This window comes from Panulirus ornatus, chromosome 63 (genome assembly GCF_036320965.1).
Source record: "Panulirus ornatus isolate Po-2019 chromosome 63, ASM3632096v1, whole genome shotgun sequence".
Lineage (NCBI taxonomy): Eukaryota > Metazoa > Arthropoda > Malacostraca > Decapoda > Palinuridae > Panulirus > Panulirus ornatus.
Window position 1 is genome coordinate 14,038,236 of NC_092286.1, and position 23,763 is coordinate 14,061,998.

The window sequence follows — 23,763 nt, forward strand, 5'->3', positions numbered from 1 at the left end:
TATATGGACTCTTTCCACCGGGTGCTCTGTATGCCATAACTTGAGTATAACTGATATGTCGATTTCTCGTTTGGTTGCCGACATTGCTCTTTTAATCCCAAGTTGGATTTTGTCGGTAATTCGCCTGTCTAGGTGTTTGAAACTTTTCGTTGATGTACCATACTCTTTAGTGTACTCCAGTTCACCTCCGATTTGTATCTTCGAGTTTCCTTTGTATTTGGCGTCAGGTCTCCAGTTACTGAGCCATCCATTTCTCTATCGATTTTGACGTTAGTGCTTCTGCTTACTTCTCGCGTCAGCTTTAAGGGATGGATCTGTAAAATTTTTGTTTTTCGGGTGGTACTAGTGCGTCCTGACGATAGATGTACCAGAACGGAACCTTTGATATGGCTAGAGAGACGAATTTCAGGTCAGGCATTTGTTACTGACTGTGGTATGAACAGTGTGGGACCAGTTAGTTTAGCTGCTTATGTATGGCTGCTGGGGCTGTATGTAGCTCCCACAGGCCAAACACTCCTTCTATCCAAGTGGTTCTCCTTGAACATTACTCATTCAGCGATTGAACAACTACACTTACGTCAGGATTTAGTTTGTGCATTATAACAAGATGGTCAAATCGTATCTAGAATGAAGGACATTCGTGTAGTAGAGTGTTGCAGGCGCGATCGCTTACGCGTCAGTTGTTACAAGTGAATGTGGCTGCCTCTTCATTACCCCAGAGTCTTATATACCCAGCCAAGGGAGAGGAAGATAGGAGTATCATGTAAACATAAAGGGTAATGGGAGTAATTTGTGCTAGGCTAACCTGGACAACCATTGCTTCTTCCATTTTCCATGGCGAGCAGTAACTTGTGCAAGGCTAACCTGGACACCCATTGCTTCTTCCATTTTCCATGACTAGGCTAACCTCGACAACCATTGCTTCTTCCATTGTGCAATCGGCTTCATTAGTGTTTATGAAATAATCGTTGGAACTCTGGACTGCATTTGAATAGCAGTTCACAATTAGGATTAGAGTTTTACATAACTGGAAAATCACGTTGGCGTAATCATCCTAAGAATCCCTGATATGCCATGTCTCCCGGTAATGTACTTCGAACTCAAGGGCAGTGTCTCGTGACTCCGGCCAGCCAATATTATTCATGTTATTTTCTATCAGCCAACGTTGATTACAGGCGCACTTATTTTGTTCTCAAATGTTTTCCTTCACCTTTTTAGGTCATCGTTTTCCTTCTCTCTCTCTCTCTCTCTCTCTCTCTCTCTCTCTCTCTCTCTCTCTCTCTCTCTCTCTCTCTCTCTCTCTCTCTCTCTCTCATCTTGATCCTTACCAGTGGTGTTTAGGATGATGTTAGTAACATTTGTTTCGTTTCTAATCTATAACTTTTCCGGCAGGGATTACGTTTCTGTGTGTGTGTGTGTGTGTAGGCGATGATTTTGAGAGGGGCAGTTTTAAGAATTTACCCTCGAACCAAAGACCATGCTCCGTGTCTTCATGAAGACATTAATATGGTGAATCTAGCTCGCTGATTGCACCGCAATATTAGTTATCATCTGGATATTTTATGAAATGGTCTCTGTTGCCACTCAGACAACACTGAGAACGACCGGACAACCCTTTGAGCGCGACGGTACTAACCCTTCAGCACGATGGTTTGACCCTAATTAAGTACGGCGTAATGACCCATGGGTATTGTGCCCTGGCCTTTCACCTGGCCCTTAAGCATCAGGTGAAAGGTCACGCAAGTCATACAAGAGTCATAACGCCGTGCCGTTGGTAACGCAAGGGCGGGCCGTTTTGATAACTGTTTCTTTCCCTACACGTCGAAGCTTTGGAACTCTACATTCTCAGGTCTCTCCCACTTAAGTGTGACCTGACGCATTCTAAAAGACAGGATTTCAGTTTCCTCCAAAATTCTTTAACTACTTTCCCCTGTCTCTTATTTTTCCACTTCATTAACATCTCTATATTTCAATTAAGGCCCGGCCTTGATTTGGACTTTTGGCCGTGACTAGAACCTCCAACGTAAATAAGAAAAAGTGCCATACCTCCACGCTCAGATATGGTCATACATTTGGGAGCAAATCCTCTGGAAATCCTCTCCTCCGATTTTACTTTTCCAAAAGAAGGAACAGAGATGGGGGCCAAGTGAGGATATTTCCCTTTAAGGCTCAGTCATCTGTTCTTGACGCGACCTTACTGACGCCGGAAAATAGATAAATGCACACACACACACACACACACACACACACACACACACACACTAACTTGCTTTGAGCAACTGAAGGCTGTCGGTTATTGTTTCAGCAGAATTAGAAATATAACTTTGACAAAACAGAATACTTTGCCCTCAAGGCCAACTTCACGATTTTACGTACATAAGAAGACACAATGGAGCTGTTGGCATACTTTCTTAAATATCTCATTAAACCTCATGATGATCTTGTGAGAGATGTGCTTGTGAGTTTTTTCTTTTTTCTCTTTTTTTTTTTTTTAGGTTGAAGGCTCCAGTGACGGACAAAAGTCCAAACCAGGGCCGGGCCTTAATCGAACTATAGAGAAAATTATGAAACGGAAAGAGAGAAAACGGAAATTATTTCGGGTTTGAAGAAAGTAAAGAAAAAAAATTCTTGTCTTTCTGAAATGTGCATGGTCATAGTGACTGGGAAAGACACGACTTCTACTGCGGCAAATGTTTACATGAAATGGTCTCCGAAAACACAGAAGTAAAGCAAACGTGAGTGAGGCACCGAGACGCATTGAAATTAAAACTGCGTGTATCATTTTCTGTGTTGTGCAGCTGCAGGTGGCTGGCTGGAGGTAAGGCTATGATTATCCTTCATGGTTGTTGACTGGTGTTAGAGGTTGAAAAGAATTTGGAGAGGAGTCTCATCTTGGAGGGGCTCTTTGGAGTGTTGACATGACGAATGGGTTGTGGGGAGTCGAGGATCTTGAAAGGAGTTTCTTGGAGGGGTCGTGCAAATCCGATAGGATATATATATATATATATATATATATATATATATATATATATATATATATATATATATATATATATATATATATATATATATGGATGGGGTGGTTAGAGAGAAGGTGAATGCAAGAGTTTTGGAGAGAGGGGCGTGCATGCAGTACGTTAAGGATGAGGGACCTTTGGAAGTGAGTCACTTGCTGTTCGCTGGTGATACAGCACTAGTAACTGATTCGATTGAGAAAGTGCAGAAGTTGGTGACTGAGTTTGGAAAAGTGTGTGAAAGGAAAGTTAAGAGTAAATATCAATAAGAGCAAGGTTATTAGGTTTAGCAGAGTTGAGGGACAAGTTAGTTTGGGTGTAAGTTTGAATGGAGAAAAATGGGAGGAAGTGAAGTGTTTTAGATATCTGGGAATGGATTTGGCAGCAAATGGAACCATGGAAGCGGAAGTGAGTCACAGGGTGGGGGGGGGGGGGGCTGGAAGCAGTGAAGAATGTGTGGAAGGAGAGAACGTTATCAGAGAGCAAAAATGGTTATGTTTGAAGCTATATTAGTTCCAACAATATTATATGGTTGCGAGGTATGGGCTATAGATAGGGTTATACGGAGGAGGGTGGATGTGTTAGAAATGAAATGTTTAATATTTGGTATGAGGTGGTTTGATCAAGTAATGAAAGGGTAAGAGATATGTGTGGAAATAGAAAGAGTTTGGTTGAGAGAGCAGAAGAGGGTGTTTTGAAATGGTTTGGACATATGGAGAGGATGAGTGAGGAAATCATGAGTACAGTGGTAAGAGTGAGTGCAGTATTGAAGATAGATAGGACGAGAATTAAGAGAATTATATTTGTTTTGTTTTTCCTTTTTTTTTTTTTTGATTAAGAGAGTCATTGTTTTTCATTATATTTACTATACTCTATAAGTATTCATTACTGTCCTCTAGTACAACACAACAAAAATGATTTCCACTTTATAGGATAAACAGATATTTGTTTATCCGATGGCCATACCATTTTCGAGAAAAGACAGTAGTATTCACTCAGTATGGGGCTGAGGCAATCTCGCCTGTCCCCTCAGTCACATAACGTCGGCAGCTTCGGCGATAACTCTCAGCAGTTTTAATCGGGACGCTGCGGGACGCTCCTTCTTGGCAAACCTCCGAAGCGCGGTCAGAGCACCACTAATATTAGTCAGGGTTGTAAACCCTTTTGCCGACGCTGGCAATGACTTCACCAAATGAAGAGACGTCGCTTGCTGGAGTAGACGGCTTTGCTGCGTACAACTAGGGTGCATACCAGGGGCGTCTAATACTTCGTTTGCCGGAGGGCCAGAGGACTTCTCCAAGCCTAGTGCTGAGGCCGTAGTCTATGACGTGGATGTCATCATCCTTGGAAATGTCAAACGGTTATGCTGTTCAATTTGAGGTCATTGTGGGCGTTACCCTTCTCGTGGATTTCGCTAAGTTTCTGGGCCACGAGGATGAGCGTCCGAACTGCTTCCTGCTGCGTGTATTTCTTTATACACTGGTCGTAAGCCTGGCCAGTGTAGGTCATTATCACCCTGGCAGGCACCAGGCTCAGTCCATGTATCTCGGGGGCTCCTCCAGCGCCTGCTAGTTCACGCTGAATCCTGGTTTCTGTCAGCAATCCAGGAATGTCTACTCCCTTCAGAGAGTCTTCAATAACCCTTGTATGGCCCTTGTAGTACACCAAGTCCACACTCCCGTTCCCTCCCTTCCCCAGCGTCCTTATGCGACGCACAACATCACGCTCGGGACGTATGACAAGATCGCGTTCGTCTGCACTAAGAACAGGGGCGGATTTATCTTTCTTGTCGTCTTCAAAGAAAGAAATGGAGCTGAACGGGTCGCTGTCTGTCTCTTCATTCTGAAGGCAGCGAGGAGCGAGGCGTAATCTGCTGCTCTACACGATGGATGAGGGGGAACATCGTGGGGCACCATATCCAACCCCTCCTGCACCAGGACCAGCAGTTATATATGTGTATCACTGGCATAGGCAAGAAAGGATACGTTCTCCGTACTCCCTGCGTGTTGTGCAAGGCGACTAAAGGAGAGGGGGGGGGGGGGGCTGGAAATCCTCCCCTCCAATTTTTACTTATCCAAAAGAAGGAACAGAGAAGGGGGCTAAATGAGGATTTTCCCTCAAAGGTTTGGTTCTCTGTTCATGATGCTACCTCGTTAAAGCGGGAAATAGCGATTAAGTATATCCATCTCTCTCTCTCTCTCTCTCTCTCTCTCTCTCTCTCTCTCTCTCTCTCTCTCTCTCTCTCTCTCTATATATATATATATATATATATATATATATATATATATATATATATATGACTTGTTTTATATATATATATATTGGACAGGATCACAATTTTGCGCGTGATCAAGATATTCCTATGAGTCCACGGGGAAAATGAAACACGATAAGTTCCCAAGTGCACTTTCGTGTAATAATCACATCATCAGGGGAGACACAAGAGAGAAATATAACAGTCAGTTGATATACATCGAAGAGACGAAGCTAGGACGCCATTTGGTAAACATGTGTTTGTCCAAAACATACGAGGTTGTTTTTGGACAATCACATGTTTACCAAATGGCCTCAATAAATCACATCTTTTATTTTCATTATCTTTTAATTTACCCAGATCAGTTTGACTAGAATCTCCGGTTTCTAATCAATTATTTTCTCAAACCTTAGGTCATAAATTTTAAGTCACCGTCTGTGAGAGGTTACGTTTCCACAACAAATACAAACATTATGTAACATTGGCAGCTTAACATCGCTTCCAGACACAACTATATACAAGAGGAATTATCAAAAGGTGAAAAGTTTATGTACAGGAGTGGGTTCATACTCACCAGTTATATATATATATATATATATATATATATATATATATATATATATATATATATATATATATATATATATATATATATATATTGGAAAGGATCACAGTTTTGTGCATGAAGTATATCCCATGAGTCCACGGGGAACTTACTGTTTCATTTTCCCCGTGGACTCATATATATATATATATATATATATATATATATATATATATATATATATATATATATATATATATATATATATATATATTCTTAAGATTAGAATTGGCACCATGATAAGGTAGCGTTGAAGTAGAGAGAGGGAGGGAGAGCATAAGTCATGGCTGGATTAAACCCTCCTCATCGGAATCATTTCCCTGCCGCTAGTGACGGCAAGGCCATCGTCATCTATGTCTCGCTGGGCCTGGATCTGGTTCGGGAAGTCATCGGGGATGGGGTCGCACAGCAACGTCGACATCTGCAGCCAAAGACGAAGTACAATGCAATGAGACGCACAAAAGAGAGACGGAAAATGTAAAGACATGAAATAGACCACCATTATGGCAACACAGCCAACGAACTCAGCTGGGGCAGGCTAATACAGCTGCTCCGGAAGTCCGTTTTATCACATACCACTGTTTCCTCTCGCCAGACCAAAAGTGTGACAGCGGTGAAACATATACGTTCTTAAACCTCCTGAGTGAGTACGACTGCACGACCATTTGGGTGGGCTCGACGGTACGACCCTTGAGTGTCAGGGCGAGACATTTTGACGTTAGACTTTAAGGGGTGAGGTCAGAGCCCGTAACAGTCGATGGCTGTTCCGTCGTGCTGACGGAGGTCGTAGAATCGCGCCCAATTGGTTACAGAAAAACTTAAGTTTATTTCTACCATTCCCGACTCTGGTGGGGGGGGGGGTACACTCCATCAGGGTACTGAACACTGGTGCTTGTGTGGTCACGCGCTCGGGTTGTTTCCTATCAGGGTCGACATTTGTAAACAACTCTTATCGAGGTTAGATTCCAGGGAAATCAGATGGTCAGAATGAATGCCTCGAGGAGAGCTCCTAATTTGATCCAATGACACCACATCACAACGCCCCCCAAGAACAAAAAGCCAACCCCTGCCTCACACTTCAGCAAATACCTTCAACTTCCCCTTCAAACCCTCCCTCTCCCTAGCACACGTAGCACTGGCAGAAAACATATGGAAATGACCCGACACGTACTAACCAGCCGCCATCCAAACTCACCATTGAACACCACCCCTACAGACATATCCATCCATCTGAAACCACAATCCCCAAACATACACGAGTCATACTTTCCTGCCTGGACACTGTTCATCACTACATTACTGCAAACACCGGATTCAACACATCCCAGGGGGCCGCGATACACCAACACTTGCTACTCACATGCCCCGGTCTCTCTCTCTCTCTCTCTCTCTCTCTCTCTCTCTCTACACACACACACACACACACACACACACACATCTACACACATCTACACTTAAGGACCGGCCGGTGGACGTGGCCAGCTTCCTGTGTACTGCGGGCGTTTGTTGAGGACAAGAGGGACTCCTGAGGCAAGAAGTAACTTTATATATATATATATATATATATATATATATATATATATATATATATATATATATATATATATATCATTCAGTTGTCCCTGCTGCCTCAGCTGCTATATAGAAAAAAGTTATAGCCCATAACAGTCAGCGTTGCCCTGTGGTTCACACAGTTTTGGAGGAGCTCACCTTGCGATGATTCTCCAGCAGCTTCATCAACTCGAAGTCGTCGTCATCTTCCCCAGCAGGATTGAGGAGGGAGTGGGCGACCTTGAGCCAGCCGATGTACATGATCATTTGGAGGAGGGCGAAGATGGGCACGTAGAAGTCGATCTTGTGGTCCTCGTAGCCTTGCCTCGGGTCCAGGAACTGCTCCCCGAACAACGAGACGATGAAGTACGAGTACACGGCGATGGTGGCCACCTGCAGAACCCAACACCCACCGATCTAAGTACTCGTTCTCTCCTGATTGACCGTTCATAAGTCCGTCAAGAAAGTAAACTTACGTCACTCGTTCTCTCCTGACTTACCGTTTATAAGTCCGTCAAGAAAGTAAACTTACGTCACTCGTTCTCTCCTGATTTACCGTTCATAAGTCCGTCAAGATTGTAAACTTACGTTACTCGTTCTCTCCTGATTGACCGTTCACAAATCCGTCAAGAAAGTAAACTTACGTTACTCGTTCTCTCCTGATTGACCGTTCACAAATACGTCAAGAAAGTAAACTTACGTTACTCGTTCTCTCCTGATTTACCGTTTATAAGTCCGTCAAGAAAGTAAACTTACGTTACTCGTTCTCCTGATTTACCGTTTATAAGTCCGTCAAGATAGTAAACTTACGTTGAACGATAAGATACGAGGACGTTACTCATGATCTGACTGACCGTTCATAAGTCCGTCAAGATAGTAAACTTACGTTGAGAGATAAGATAAGACCTCTTTCCTATCTTGTATAAATGATACAGTGAATTCTTATACTACACCCTTGATCAAGCACAACGGTTTGACCCATGGGTAAAATGACCTTTGACCTGACCTTTACTGGGTTAGGTTAGACGGTCTTCCCGTCACGCCTGGCACGGGAGACCCTAGTGTTTTGAACAACAGACTTGTCATGCGGGCAAGATCCTTCTAGTCAGTCTTTCTTCGCTCATCCTCTCCAGATGCCCAAACCATTTCGGTACACCCTGGTCATCTCTCTCAGTTATACCTCTCACTCTCTCACTTACGCTGTTCCGTCGTATATGTACTTCCTATATATTCCCTGCGTGTCGTAGAAGGGACACAGAACGGGGCCAAGTGAGGATGTTCTCTCTAAGACTCAATCCCCTGTTCTTGACGCTACCTCGCAAATGCGGGAAATGGCGAATATGTATGAAATATATATATATATATATATATATATATATATATATATATATATATATATATATATATATATATCATTCATTCATACTATTCGCCATTTCCCGCATTAGCGAGGTAGCGTTAAGAACAGAGGACTGGGCCTTAGAGGGAATATCCTCACCTGGCCCCCCCTCTCTGTTCCTTCTTTTGGAAAAAAAAAAAAAAAAAAACGAGAGGGGAGGATTTCCAGCCACCCGCTCCCTCCCCTTTTAGTCGCCTTCTACGACACGCAGGGAATACGTGGGAAGTATTCTTTCTCCCCTATCCCCAGGGATATATATATATATATATATATATATATATATATATATATATATATATATATATATATATATATATATATATATATATCATATATTATCATATATATATATATTCATATACATTATACTTTGACGCTGTCTCCCACGTTAGCGAAGCAGCGCAAGGAAAGATGAAAGATTGGCCCAACCCATCCACACACATGTATATACATAAACACCCACACACGCACACATACATACCTATACATTTCAACGTATACATACATATACATACACAGATATATACATATATACACATGCACATATTCATGCATGCTGTCTTCATCCATCCCTGCCACAACCCCGCCACACATGAAATGACATCGTTCCCTCTTTCTCCTCGTTCCCACCACCTCTGACACATATATCCTCTTGGTCAATCTTTCCTCACTCATTCTCTCCATGTGCCCAAACCATTTCAAAACACCTTCTTCTGCTCTCTCAACCACACTCTTTTTATTACTACACATCTCTCTTACTCTTTCATCTCTTACTCGATCAAACCACCTCACACCACATATTGTCTACAAACATCTCATTTCCAACACATCCACATACGTACATGAGTGTGTGTGTGTGTGTGTGTATGTGTGCATTAAGTGTCTGGACGGGAATATAGAAACATAGACTATTCACAGACGAGGAAAAAGCTGTGTCTGTCTATGGTTACAAAGCTATTTTCTTTCTTTCCTTGACGAAGAAAAACTCCCATTTTATTTTCCCTTGACGAACAAGCTCCATTGTGTGTGCGTGTGTTTATTCCACCAGGGGAAGCAATATTTAGACTATTAATGACGTGATGTACGTGGCAGTGTGGCACTGACCTGTGTGTACACCAGGGGAATGTTATAGTTGAGGTAGCCCATGAAGCCATGGCACTTCCTCCTGACGGTGAGGATCTCGTCGGTGAGGGCCTTCTGGGCGAGGTCGCTCCGAATAAGGTCGTCGTGCGCGGCTCGCTCGACGGCCCGACACGCCCACGTGAAGGGTACCCAGGCCACGTGCTGGTCGGTGCCCTGCTCCACCGCCTCCAGGATCCGCAGCTCGTGATCTGACATGAAACCTGTGGAATACGTGGGGAGGCAGCCTGCTATAAGGAAAAAGTATATGCATGGCTTTAGATAATAATGGATGAATGATAGTATACAAACACACACACACACACACACACACACACACACACACACATATATGCGATTTACATTCGCATGTTTACCAAATGGCGTCCTAGCTTCGTCTCTTCGATGTATATCAACTGACTGTTATAATTCTCTCTTGTGTCTCCCCTGATGATGTGATTATTACACGAAAGTGCACTTGGGAACTTATCGTGTTTCATTTTCCCCGTGGACTCATAGGAATATATATATATATATATATATATATATATATATATATATATATATATATATATATATATATATATATATATATATTGGAGGAGAAAAACTATTAGAAGCAATGAGGAGTTTCGGTTTTTCAGTCGGGTAAGGTAAGAGTACGAGTAGGAGGAGGGTGAATGGTTCCAAATGAAGTTGGGTTTGTCTAAACTGTTTATGATTGAGATAGTTAAAAAGGCATATGGGAGGGTCTTGGAGAGGGGCGTGTATGCAGTCTCAGAGGTAGGGAGCCTGGGAAGTGAGTCAGTTGCTGTTTGGTGATGACATGGCTTTGGTGGTAGGCTGTAGTTAGAAACTGCAGAAGCCAGTATATGTGTTTGGGATCATGCGAGGAGAAAACTGAGAATTATGTTCAGCATGGGAGATAGGATGATTGTAATTTGAGTTTGAATGGAGGAAGTGTTGTGTTTTACATTCCTGGGATTTGACATGGCATCGGGTGGAACCATGGGAGCTGAATTAAGCCACAGGATGGATGAGAAGACCAAGATCCTCGGGTAATAGTATCCTATCTTGATGGAGACAGGGTTGTAAAGCAGCAAAAGACTGGTAGAGGAGTGGAGGAGAGAGCCGTGTGGAAAGTATGACGAGGACCAGAAACTTTAGGATGACAGGAAATAAGAATATGGTCTCGAGAAAGATTCAGCGTAAGGCTATAACTTTCTGAGAGTAGATTATAGATAGGTTATAGACTTCAGCACATTTAGATAGAAACGATGTAGTTTTCAGAGGAGACTGCACATTTCAGGAGAGAGAAACAGCATGGTGGATGAGGAAGGCAAAATGATCAGTCCAGAAAGAAGGACGTGTTGCTGATGTACCCTTTCTGTCTTAGCGTTAAGATGATGTTTCGTCCTTCTCTATAAAGCTAGCATGGTGTACCTTCTTGCTATAAGAGCGAGCGAGATGTACATACCTTCGTACAACTTGAAGCTTGAATAATGTAACTTCGCTGCACTCTCCCAGTTAAGTTGATGTACTTTCCTTCGCCCTCACAGCTAAGGTGATGTACTTTTACGTACCCTTAGGACCAGGATGACTTCCCTTCCTGCACCCTTACAGTTAGGATGACTTAACATTTCTGCACTCAGAGAGCTAGGATGACTTCCCTACCAGCACTCTGAGAGCTAGGATGACTTCCCTACCTGCACTCTGAGAGCTAGGATGACTTCCCTACTTGCACCCAGACAGCTAGGATGACTTACCTTCAACCCTTAGGTGGTCGAGCGTGGGCAGCTTCGTCTTGACCACGGGGGAGACCAGCCTGAAGGTGAGGGCGATGCCCAAGTTGATGTGACGCAGCAGAGTCGTCCTCACCTCTCGCGCCGCCTCGCCCTGCACGACAGAAATGAACCTGGAGGCTCTCCGCTCCCCCAGAGGCAGCACACCTTAACATGTTAAGGGTCAACTCAGGTTGAAATTAACCTACTGGGGACAACAGCATGACACGGAGGAAGTCTTGAAATTCAAAAAAGTAAACTTTCCTTTAGGTCGGTTATTTACTGTATCATTTCAAAGACTGATTATGGCCAGGTCACAGATGAAATGGGCAAAAAGGCTTAAAATAACGAGAGAAATTATCAAAGGGAAAATAATGTAGGGGATTTTGGGAGGAGGGAAGTATTGTGATCCTGTGTATGTATGAGCAATTACAGCCTGGTTGTTCCTTCTCACTTCTAGTTCGACTGGATAACGAACTCATCTGGTCCTTTGGGGTCGTCTCGGGCCAACTCGTCACCCTCCTGTGGCCCTGTATTATTCTTCCTATACCCGCTGAACCCACCTCCCTCCTACACTCTGTTATGTGATCTTCCCATTCAGCTTCCAACAGATGTATTTTGTATACTTGGTCAAGACGCATGGTTGAAGCGCCACGGTGTCATATACCCCGTTAACCAGGTGGTTGAGCGCCCCCACCCCCCCTTAGTTTTATTATATAGCCCATTAACCAGGGCTCGTGAACGTGAACGAATATCAAAGTCTGTCCGTCTGTCTGTCATCAGTGCTCTTAGTTTTCATGAGGGCTAGTCAAATACAGACAGCCCCTGAAACCACTCGTGAAAGTCCCCAGCAGGTGCGCGCGGTGTGTGTGCTTATGGAAAGATTGCTTCCCTGATAATGTTAAGATGACGCCGGCGCTTCGCTCTGTAATCTCATAGAATATCAAGATTGTCTCCTGTCCTCCATTCGGTATATATATTTTATCATTTTCATTATTATACTTAGTCACTGTCTCCCGCGTTAGCGAGGTAGCGCAAGGAAACAGACGAAAGAAGGGCCCAGCCCACCCACATAAATATGTATATACATAAATGCCTACACACGCACATATACATACCTATACATTTCAACGTACGCATATATATATATATATATATATATATATATATATATATATATATATATATATATATATATATATATATATAGGCCCAGTCCTCTGTTCTTAACGCTACCTCGCTATCGCGGGAAATAGCGAATAGTATGAAAAAAAAAAAAAAAAAAAATATATATATATATATATATATATATATATATATATATATATATATATATATGTGTGTGTGTGTGTGTGTTAGTGAGTCTCTGATGATGGTTCCTTAGTTATCGGAGAGTGTGTGTGTATGTGTGTGAGGTGGATGGCATGTCAGCAGTACTGACCGAGCCCTGGACGTGTGCAGCGAGGAGCATGGCGGTGGTGGCGGGCCAGGGGAGGCTCTGGTACATCCCCCACCAGCGGCTCACCACCAGCGCGACGTAGAAGCCCAGCACGAAGGAGAGGGGCAAAAGGCTCCGGAACCTCTCGCAGTGGATCACCAGACACTCAAATACTCTGTGGAGTGAACAGGCAGGTTTGAGGTGAGTGGGGGTCAGGTGATTGAGTGCAGAGGGAAACGTTCCTTATTCCTCGTTTTTTTTTATGGATTTCGGGTTTTTTTTACTCATCCTCGTAAATGTATTGGTTAAATGAGACGAGAGAGAGAGAGAGAGAGAGAGAGAGAGAGAGAGAGAGAGAGAGAGAGAGAGAGAGAGAGAGAGAGAGATGCGAAAGGCAGGGATGATGAGAATATTAGCTGGGCTTCATGTAACCCTGTAGCACGTGTTCTGTGGTGGGATAAAACGAGGGAAGAATTTGTACATTACTGAATGATTACTATGATGATTCATGTACCAGGAAAGGTCGTCAGTCTGTCAGTGACTGCAGCATTAGACTACACTGGTTTGGTTCTAGTTCTGACGTGCACTCTCGATAAAAGAACCACGCTTTACCTTCTGTCCTCCTCGGGCAAGACCAAGCGATAGACGAGGGAAATGAAGAAGTAACAGACCATGTACACCAGGATGTCCCGCCACACCATCTTATACACGCTGCCTCGCCACCTGAAGAATGTGTGGAAAGAAAGAACGTTACCTGGGCAAAAATGGGTATGTTTGAAGAAACACTTGTCCCAACAGTATTGTATATGGATACCAGGCATGGGCTATAGATAAGGCTGTGCGGAGGAGGGTGGATGTGTTGGAGATGTAATGTTTGAGGACGGTATGTGGTGTGGGGTGCTTTGGTGAAGTAAGTAATGAAAGGGTAAGAGAGAGAGAGAGGGGTGTGGTAGTAAAAAGAGTGTGGTTGAGAGAGCTGAAGAGGGTGTGCTGATATAGTGTGGACTGAGGGAGAGAATGTGAGAGAACAGGTTGACAAAGTGGATGTATGTGTCGGAAGTGGAGGGAACAAGGAGAAAGTGGGGGCCAGATTGGTGATGGAAGGTTGGAGTGTAAAGGATTTCGAGCAATCGGGGCCTGAACATGAACGAGGGTGAAAGGGGCGCAAAGGGATGGAGTGAATTGGAACGATGCGGTATACATGGGTCGACGTGCTGTCAATAAAAAGGTTTTTGTGGCCTGGTTATGGATAGGGAGTTGTGGTTTCGGCGCATTACACAACATGAAAGCTAGAGAATGGATGTAAGCAGATATGGTCTTTCTTCGTCTGTTACTGGCGCTACCTCGCTAACGCGGGAAACGTCAATAGAGTGTGTGTGTGTGTGTGTGTGTGTGTGTAGCGGTTAGCGTTTCTGACCGTGACGCATTCACGGGCCGCCCCGGGTCAAGTGCATAGTTTCGAATCCTGGTTGCGCCAACCGGTCCACAGTCAACCCAGCTGTTCATCTCTCCCTAGGGTTTAGCCTATAAAATGGGTATCTGGCTCAGGCTACGATATATATATATATATATATATATATATATATATATATATATATATATATATATATATATATATATATATATATATATATATAGCGTTAATGGGATGGCCTTGATTAGGTCCACAGCTGCCCGTGCTGGTGACTAAGTTTGGTAAAGTGTATGAAAGAAGAAAGCTGAGAGTAAATGTGAATAGGAGCAAGGTTATTAGGTACAGTAGGGTTCAGGGACAAGTCAATTGGGAGGTAAGTTTGAATGGAGAAGACTGGAGAAAGTGAAGTGTTTTAGATATTTGGGAGTGGATTTGGCAGCGGATGGAACCATGGAAGCGGAAGTGAATCATAGGGTGGGGGAGGGGGCGAAAGTTCTGGGAGCGTTGAAAAATGTGTGGAAGTCGAGAACGTTATCTTGGAAAGCAAAAATGGGTATGTTTGAGAGAATAGTGGTTCCAGCAATGTTATATGGTTGCGAGGCGTGGGCTATAGATAGAGTTGTGCGGAGGAGGGTGTATGTGCTGGAAATGAGATGTTTGAGATATATATATGTGGTGTTAGGTGGTTTGATCGAGTAAGTAATGAAAGAGTGAGAGATGTGTGGTAATAAAATGAGTGTGGTTGAGAGAGCAGAAGAGGGTGTTTTGAAATGGTTTGCTCACATGGAGAGAATGAGTAAGGAAAGATTGACAAAGAGGATATATGTGCCAGAGGTGGAGGGAACGAGGAGAAGTAGGAGACCAAATTGGAGGTGGAAAGATGGAATGAAAAAGATTTTGAGTGATCGGGGCCTGAACATGCAGGAGGGTGAAAGGCGTGCAAGGAATATGGGAATGAATAAGGGCAGACAGTATGAATTATGTACATGTGTATATATGTATAAGTCCGTGTGTGTATATATGTATACGTTGAGATGTATAGGTATGTATATGTGCGTGTGTGGACGTGTATGTATATACATGTGTATGTGGGTGGGTTGGGCCATTCTTTCGCCTGTTTCCTTGCGCTACCTCGCTAACACGGGAGACAGCGACAAAGTATAATAGATAAATAAATAATATATATATATATATATATATATATATATATATATATATATATATATGTATATATATATATATATATATATATATATATATATATATATATATATATATATATATAGTCTTTCTTTCATACTATTCGCCATTTCCCGCATTAGCGAGGTAGCGTTACGAACAGAGGACTGGGCCTTTGTGGGAATATCCTCACCTGGCCCCCTTCTCTGTTCCTTCTTTTGGAAAAAAAAAAATGATAACTATACTTCAGACTGAACTAGCATCACAGGGGATGAAAAAGGATTGAAAACTGATAGCAAAAGAGTTTGACAAGCGAGAACGCTCTTGATACCAGTCTTACGAACAGAGAGGTGGAAGTCAAACCGCCCCTGATCTATGAAAAGTACTTCATACTTATGGGACTACACTTAGTACGGAATAGCCGCTCATAAGATCACTGGCGGTAATCATACATCACCTCTACATTTTGAGAGGCAGATTTTATGGTCACTCAGTAGTTTACGAGGGAGAAGAGAAGATATAGCTATGCCAGCTATATCCATATTCTGACAGGATTGAATTGTGGTACCTTGAAATTCTGCAGGAAGACACTAGCGGGATTTAGAGAGAGAGAGATAGGGAAAACTGCCTTCTTTCCGCTGCTAAATTTAACCAGATGATTGCTTCCCCATTCCACAATGTTACACAAGTTCAAATTAAAAGGGATTAGGTTCAGTGCGAGAGAAAAAAAAAACGTGCTAGAGCGAGGAGTGGAGGAAACGTAAGTTGAAGTATGTATGCTGGAACTGGGTTGGAGGTGGAAGAAAGTGGACCAATTTGAGATAGAAGGAAGAGGGTAGGCAATATGACAGACCCCTGAGGTACGCCACTTTTGATAAGGTAAGAGAAAGACGTTACTCCATCAGCAGCTCTCACAATGGACCACCGAATATTAAACTGTGCCTTACTGAGATCTGAAGAGAGCAGAAAAAAAAAAGAGTTCATTGAGTAAAGACTTGTGTCACGCTTTAGTAAATGCCTTTGTGATGTCAATGGCTACGATAAAAAAAAAAAAATCCAACAAGCTCACCAAGAGTGTTGTCACATACAAGAGATCACCCACTACTGTACCTTGCACTGCGAAAGCCGTATCGGTGATCTAAGAGACTGGGAATGAGATTCTGTTTGTCTGACACAGTGGGAGTTGGAGAGGCTCTGATGGCAGCAGAAGTGAATGCCTTTCGGCGATTGTTGGAACGGTATCCTTTCTTAGGGATGGGCTGTACCAAGACATAGTTTCATGGTGAAGGGAGACCTGAGATTATTGTCGGGCAAGAAGTAGAGCTAACTTCAAGGTACTCTCCTACAGGACACGAGGTATATGCCATCCGTTCCATAACACTTTTGTCTACCTGGAGCTGGAGGAGACCTCAGAGGATCTTGTGCAAATAATATATGGAAGATAATGTAAGTTTGAGGGGTAGAGATGGAATCGTCCAAACGTGAAGTTAGAGATAAATAAGAAGCCGAAAATATTAACTTTATCATCTGAGGAGTTGGCTAAAGACTGATCAGTTTGGTAAAGAGGAGGATACACTGAGTTGTAGAGGTTCTTGGAGATGGTTTGCGTTACTGACCAGAAATAATCTCACTTGAAGAGTAAGTTCAATCAGCATATATCCTTTTCTTGAAAGTATGGTTGACTGTGAAAAACAATTTTGTGATTATTCTGAGAAGTGAGGGTGAAATGAGATTCAGAAGGGGAAAGTTCCATGGCTCGAAACGTCAAAACAAAATGCAAGCTCTCGCCCTTAAGAGATCCTGATGTAATTGACGATGCCAACAGTAGTACTGGAGCAAAATCTACAAAAATACGAAACAAAGACACTGGAAGAGAATCGAATATCCATTATCCTTTGATTAAACAGTATTGCTTCTGCATTTTGAGTTTCGTGATGGTTCACTTGTCTTCTTATTTTCAAATATATGTTTTGTAATGTGGCGAGTCAGGTCTGCTAAAAGTCACAAGCTGAGGCGAGCAGCAGAATCCTATAGGCCAAGGCCATAATGAACGGGACAAAGAAAGTGCTTCAGCTACACTGGGATCATCCTGAGTACAAGTCACTCAGTCATGCCAGGAAGTCAAGAAGTCAAAAGAATTCTACATTTTGGAAGGGTTGGCAAAGTTTTGGAGAGTTAAAACAAGGAATTAGTTGAGCCAGATACTAACGAAGTTAGGAGACTCAAGGTACCTGAGGCTTTTTTTTTTTTTTTTTTTTTTGTTATCAGGATATCCTTCAGGGTACGTTGGTCAAGAAGATAATAGATAAGAACAGTACCTACAACATCCCTCAAGGTCGTCTCAACGTCGTCATTCACCACGAGAACTAGAAAACCAGTGACTCCACCATGAGAAACAATCTCACACAGAACAATAACCTACTACAATCAACCAATGTAGTTTTCAAGTACTCCTGCCCAGTTGGAGGTTGTAAGCATCAAAAGAACGTGAACCACATCGATATGACCACTGCGTCTTCAATACTGGAGGCCCTAAGCTACCTATACAACAGTACCATAACATGAATCTCACTCGTCAGCATCGTACTGAAAACCTGACAATACTGAAACGTTGCCACGACCCTACATGATTGCAGATAACAGAAGCCACGTACAAAAGAGACTATAACCCCTTCATAAATCACCAAAGTACGTAGAGGACAAGCCAGGACTCTACAATTATTGTCTACGGTGTCCCAAATGACCCCACCACTCTCTACCTCTTCCGGACTTTCCAGATGCGGAGACCTCAGAATAACCCTCCAACCGTTGACTCAGTGGGTTTGATCCCCTACAGACCACACAGCCAAACATCAACTCCGAGGGAACACGGTCCACTGATAAACATATCTACGTCACCGCCCTCATTTGTAACGCTTCAAAATGTAATTCAGCCCTGTTTTGTTCTTTATACTATGTTGTATCATGATCAATTTGACTGAAGGTGGGTAGTGTTCGTGCGCTCGAAACGTCTCTTGTATTTCAAGAATGGAGTGAAAATGAATATAAGACATTTGATTTATTCTTTATCTGATGAAGCAGAATGTGTAGTGTGAAAAAATGAAAAACAGCAACAACAGAAAGCTTGTGTGTTGAATATGCATTACTCTTGAACTGTGTATTGGTGATATTCTGCCTGATTACACGTGTATATATATATATATATATATATATATATATATATATATATATATATATATATATATATATATATATATATATGTCATCCTTGGGGATAGGGGAGAAAGAATACACCCACGTATTCCCTGCGTATGGTAAAAGGCGTCTAAGAAGGGAAGGAGCGGGTGTGTGTGTGTGTGTGTGGAACAGAGAAGGGAGCTAAGTGAGGACTTTTCCTTTGAGGCTCTGTCCTTTGCTCTTGACGGTAACGCGGGAAATGGCATATATATATATATATATATATATATATATATATATATATATATATATATATATATATATATATATATATATATATGTATTACACATGTAGTGCTTAACGATGTAAGTTAATCAAGCATCACTAACCTTAGTAGTAGCTTCAGAGCGTCGAAGCTGCTTCGGCTGGCGATCGTATCGGTGTATGGGACGGTCATGGCGGCTGTGGGAACCCGCTGGCGGTCGGCCGGTGGTGATGGAGGACGGCTGCACCACTGATGGTGACGGGTTGACGCTGTAGGTGAAACATGGGGGGGACAGTTTAGTTCTGGTAGTGGCGGTGGTGAGCGATGTTGTTGGTGACTGCTGAGAGTCCAGCTTTATTTATCGTTGGTGGTGGTGGTTCTGGACACTGTTGGTGAATGTTGGAGCATGTCCTCAGTTCTGCTGGTAGTGGTAGTGGGCACTGTTTGTGCATGTTGAAGAACAGCTTCAGTTCTGCTGGAGGTAGTTGGGGCTGTTGTTGTCGCATGCTGGAGAACGGCTTCAGGTCTGCCGAAGGGTGGGGATTTCAGATGATGTTCGTTAGTGGATGGTGGAAGATGGCTTCAGTGGTGGTGATGGTCGTTGGCTTTAAATGTTGGAGGACCTGTCTCAAGGGAGGTGGTGAGGGGTGGGAGTAACACTGTGGTGGAGGTGGTGGAGATGAAAACTGCTTCTGGATGGAGTGGAAGGCGGTAGAGATGGCTGCCACTGAGGATGATGTCTGACTTTGTTTACAAAATCCTGAGAAAATGGAAAGCACTTGAATCTGCAAAGTTTGCATCAACACACGCAGAGACGAGCGTCAGTCAGTAATGGTATACTGGCCAACATTACTGAGGCTCGAAATGGAAAATTACATAAGTCACCTTGACTGTAGTCGATCGTGGGTGACGGTTTCTTGACAAGTACAATATCCACGAGTCTCTTGTCTTGGCCAATTTCCGCAGCCTTTACAGCCAATGGCGTTATACGTAACAGTACCTCACACCGTCATACTTATTACATAGATACCTGAGTTACGTACAGCACCTTAGGCATCTAAGCTGTAACATGTCTATTGTGTCTGTCTGTCCTTCTGTCCTTTGATTCCGCTGCTCTTTCTCTCACTCGATCTGTATTTCATCTCGACTCAACTTCCAGAATAAAGTCAGTGGTATAGACGAAATCTGGTTACTAAGTTTAATGCCTCCAAGACCCAGTCTCTGCCCACCTCGGACGAGAATTCCTCACAAATCTCCTCTCTCCTCCGACGGTTCTGTAATTCCACCTCGACCCGGTGAACAAACTTGGTATTACTGTAACATCCACACTATCACGGAAACGCTACATTATGGAAACACCTAAGTTTGCCTCCAAGAAACTAAGAGTCCTCTTGAGATGTCGAAATATCTTTTCATCCCAACAAGGATTGATCTGTCCTTTTATGGAGAACTGTTCTCACATCTGGGGTGGGTTCTAGTTCTGCGTTCTCCTGACTGGAAAAAGTCGACTCGAGAGCATTTCGACTCTCAGCTCCCACAGAATAACTCAAAACTTGACCCATTTACCATTCGTTGCAATGCTGGTTCATGATCCCTCTTCTCTAGGTGTTACTTTGGTTTTTGCTCTCGAGTGGTGGCTGGCTGTGTGCCCCCACTGCAAGATAGACCACGCGATGCTCTGCAAGCTGCTGTGTCAAATGATTACTTTGTGGTCGTCAGCAACTCAAGGGTGGGCCGTTTTCATAACGGTTTCTTTCCGTACACCTCGAAGCTTTGGAACTCTCTAGCCGCTCATAAACGGCAGGATTTTGACTTCCTCCAAAATTCTCGTGTACTTTTACCTTATCTCTTCTTTTTCCGTTTCATTGACCTTATATTTCAATCATCTGAACTCCTACTCAATTGATTAATTGATTTCACCTTCATATATATATATATATATATATATATATATATATATATATATATATATATATATATATATATATATATATATATATATATATATACCTAGGAGTCCACGGAGAAAATGAAACACAAGTTCACATTCACTCCCCACACCAAGAACATCAACACGAAAGCAACACGCGAGCTAAATGCTCCCCGATACCTAACTGGCACAAATCTGGACAAGTAAATGATTCCTTCAACAACTGGTACAAACCATTTCATCCGATCCACTTCACACTATGCCTCACCTGCCTGCTCTTCCAAATTCTCAAAAGCAAATATCACAAAGCTGCAAACTACACAGAATAGTGCACACGGAACATCACTGGCTGCTTAGCAACTACAAACACCTGTTATCGGGGAGCATTCCGCTCGCGTGTTGCTTTTGTGGTGTGTGGGAAATGGATGTCACACGTGTGTTGTATGGGATGTCTAGAATAGTTGGTGTCTTGTTCTGTGGGACTGTCAGTTCAAAGTGACTGGGGGACTGGAGGGTGTGAGCTGAATTCGTGACTATCTGGGGTTGAGAGAAAGATTGAAGACTTCTGTGGAAAAGTGATGTTCTCTGGGTGAGCCACTGTTCTAGTGGTGTGATGTGACGCTGCATGTTCGATGCGATACGATGTGGTGATGAAGTGGAACGGAAGTACACAACCTGTGATAACCCCAGCACAGGATATGAACACATTATATTATCATTATTATTATTATTATTATTATTATTATTATTATTATTATAATTATTATCATTATCATTATTATATTGTCATTATTATCATTATTATTGTTATTATCATAATCGTTATCATTTTATGAAAAACGCACAGCAAGCTTGAAAGTTACAGTTAAATCGTCGTCTGTGACAGTTGTTGGATGTCACGTTCCCAATTAGTCGGTAAACACCTCACTCCCCCTTGCTAAATTCCCCACTCTTGCCGGAGTATGATGAGACAGGGCCTTAAGAAAGAAGATGTGGGTGCACAGTTAGCATAAGTTTCCCCACTTGCCTTCCCTCTGGTCACGGGGCGCCTCGAGAGTCCCAGACGCAGAGAAAGAGTACTCACCTACCAGCGAATATCTATCTATTGAGGCATTATGTCATGAGTCGGTCTAGCACGTAGCGCGCTCGTTGCATAAGAGAGAGAGAGAGAGAGAGAGAGAGAGTAGGCGACTCATACATAAAATCATGGGCAATATAACACTGGACATGAAGATAAAAAGAGCCCCTGGTACTATATTGGCACCAGACAATAGCACTATAGTAAGGGAGCAGGAGAAATGTAATAGAAAAAAAATAAAATTTGCTAATTTATCGTTCTCTGTCTTTCAGTGCCATATTTCCATCACTGTACACTTAGATCGTTTGAGGAAAGTGTATGAGAACTGAGCCTGGCTCCGTGAAAATCAATAACATAAAACATGATTGGGATTATATTCCAACACTTCTGATCGTAATCACAATTTCATTTACGACTGTCAAGCAAATGATGACACCAAAGTCCCTTATATTTCATCGAGGGGTATGCTTGTGGCCGTCGTGGCAACACTGTCGCTAACGACTTCGGTCGTAGCTGCTTAGCGTTATAAGCTTGCATGCTAGCAAAGGGATTCCTAGTCGTTGTTGTGTACGAACCTCTTCATACTTTGTAAATTATGATTTTCTGAAGTTGTACTAAAACCATGAATGATGTTTTTGTCATTTCGTCCAAAATGTCTACTTGTGCCATCAATTACGTCGTGTACAGGTACATCACGTACATTCTCGCATCATAACGTCCCAAGCCCCTATGTCCATTCCCGTTTTGTTAGAGCATCGGCACAACATACAGGTGGCACTGAATATGGTTTCTGTTCACATTAATCCAGCGGGCTCCTTCCTCCCACCAGGTATAACTCGCCATCCAGTCTTGTGAGTGGTATTCCCTATCATATCCGAACTTCATTTCCATTCTCCTCAGACTTATTATAATAAATCGCACAAAACAATAAATGGGTAATCTGTTGAGACAGAGAAAAGACGATGATGATAACTTACTGAAATTAGGTGTGAGGCCTTTCTAAGATACGAGGGAGCTAGACAAATGAGTTATGGCCACTAAGAAGACAACGAGACGCGCTGGCTTCCAAGCGGCTGGTCCTGACAGGAGTGATATGCTACGCATCCTTACGCCATCCTCGGTGCTACTCGCTCACTACACGTCAGATCTGTCTAGCCGACCATGGTACCTTATGACAGATTTTTCTTTTTTCTTTTTTGTAGGCTCCAGTCACGAACAAAAGTCCACATTAAGACCGGGCTTTAATTGAAATATAGAGAGGTTAATGAAAAGGGAAAAGAAGAGAAAAGGATAAGTATTTACGAATGTTAGAGGAAGTGATGAACCTATATCTCTGTAGAATGCGCTAGGTCATAATTACTGAGGGGCACACGAGAGGGTACAGAGTTCCAGAGCTTCAAGGTGTACTGAAAGAAACTTATAAAAACTACCCACCCTTGACTTGCCAACGACCACACAGTTACCATGTAACGCAGCAGTTTGCCGAGTATTGCGTGGTCTAGCTAGTGATGGGGGCACACAAGCAGCCACCCTCGGGTGCAAAACCAAAATAATACCTA

At 42.8% G+C, this 23,763-nt stretch overlaps 1 protein-coding gene across 1 annotated transcript; it reads right to left on the reverse strand.

Moving 5' to 3' along the window:
* Window positions 1–5,407: 5,407 nt before the first annotated feature.
* Window positions 5,408–23,340, reverse strand: LOC139746031 (bestrophin-2-like). Its single transcript, XM_071656842.1, has 8 exons — window positions 23,182–23,340; window positions 19,321–19,465; window positions 13,773–13,883; window positions 13,164–13,335; window positions 11,708–11,837; window positions 9,927–10,165; window positions 7,583–7,816; window positions 5,408–6,293 (listed from the first exon to the last, which is right to left on the reverse strand). Exons 2-8 carry the CDS (start codon window positions 19,386–19,388, stop codon window positions 6,165–6,167), a joined length of 1,083 nt encoding a protein of 360 aa, XP_071512943.1. The 5' UTR covers window positions 19,389–19,465; window positions 23,182–23,340; the 3' UTR covers window positions 5,408–6,164.
* Between the last annotated feature and the right edge of the window lie 423 nt (window positions 23,341–23,763).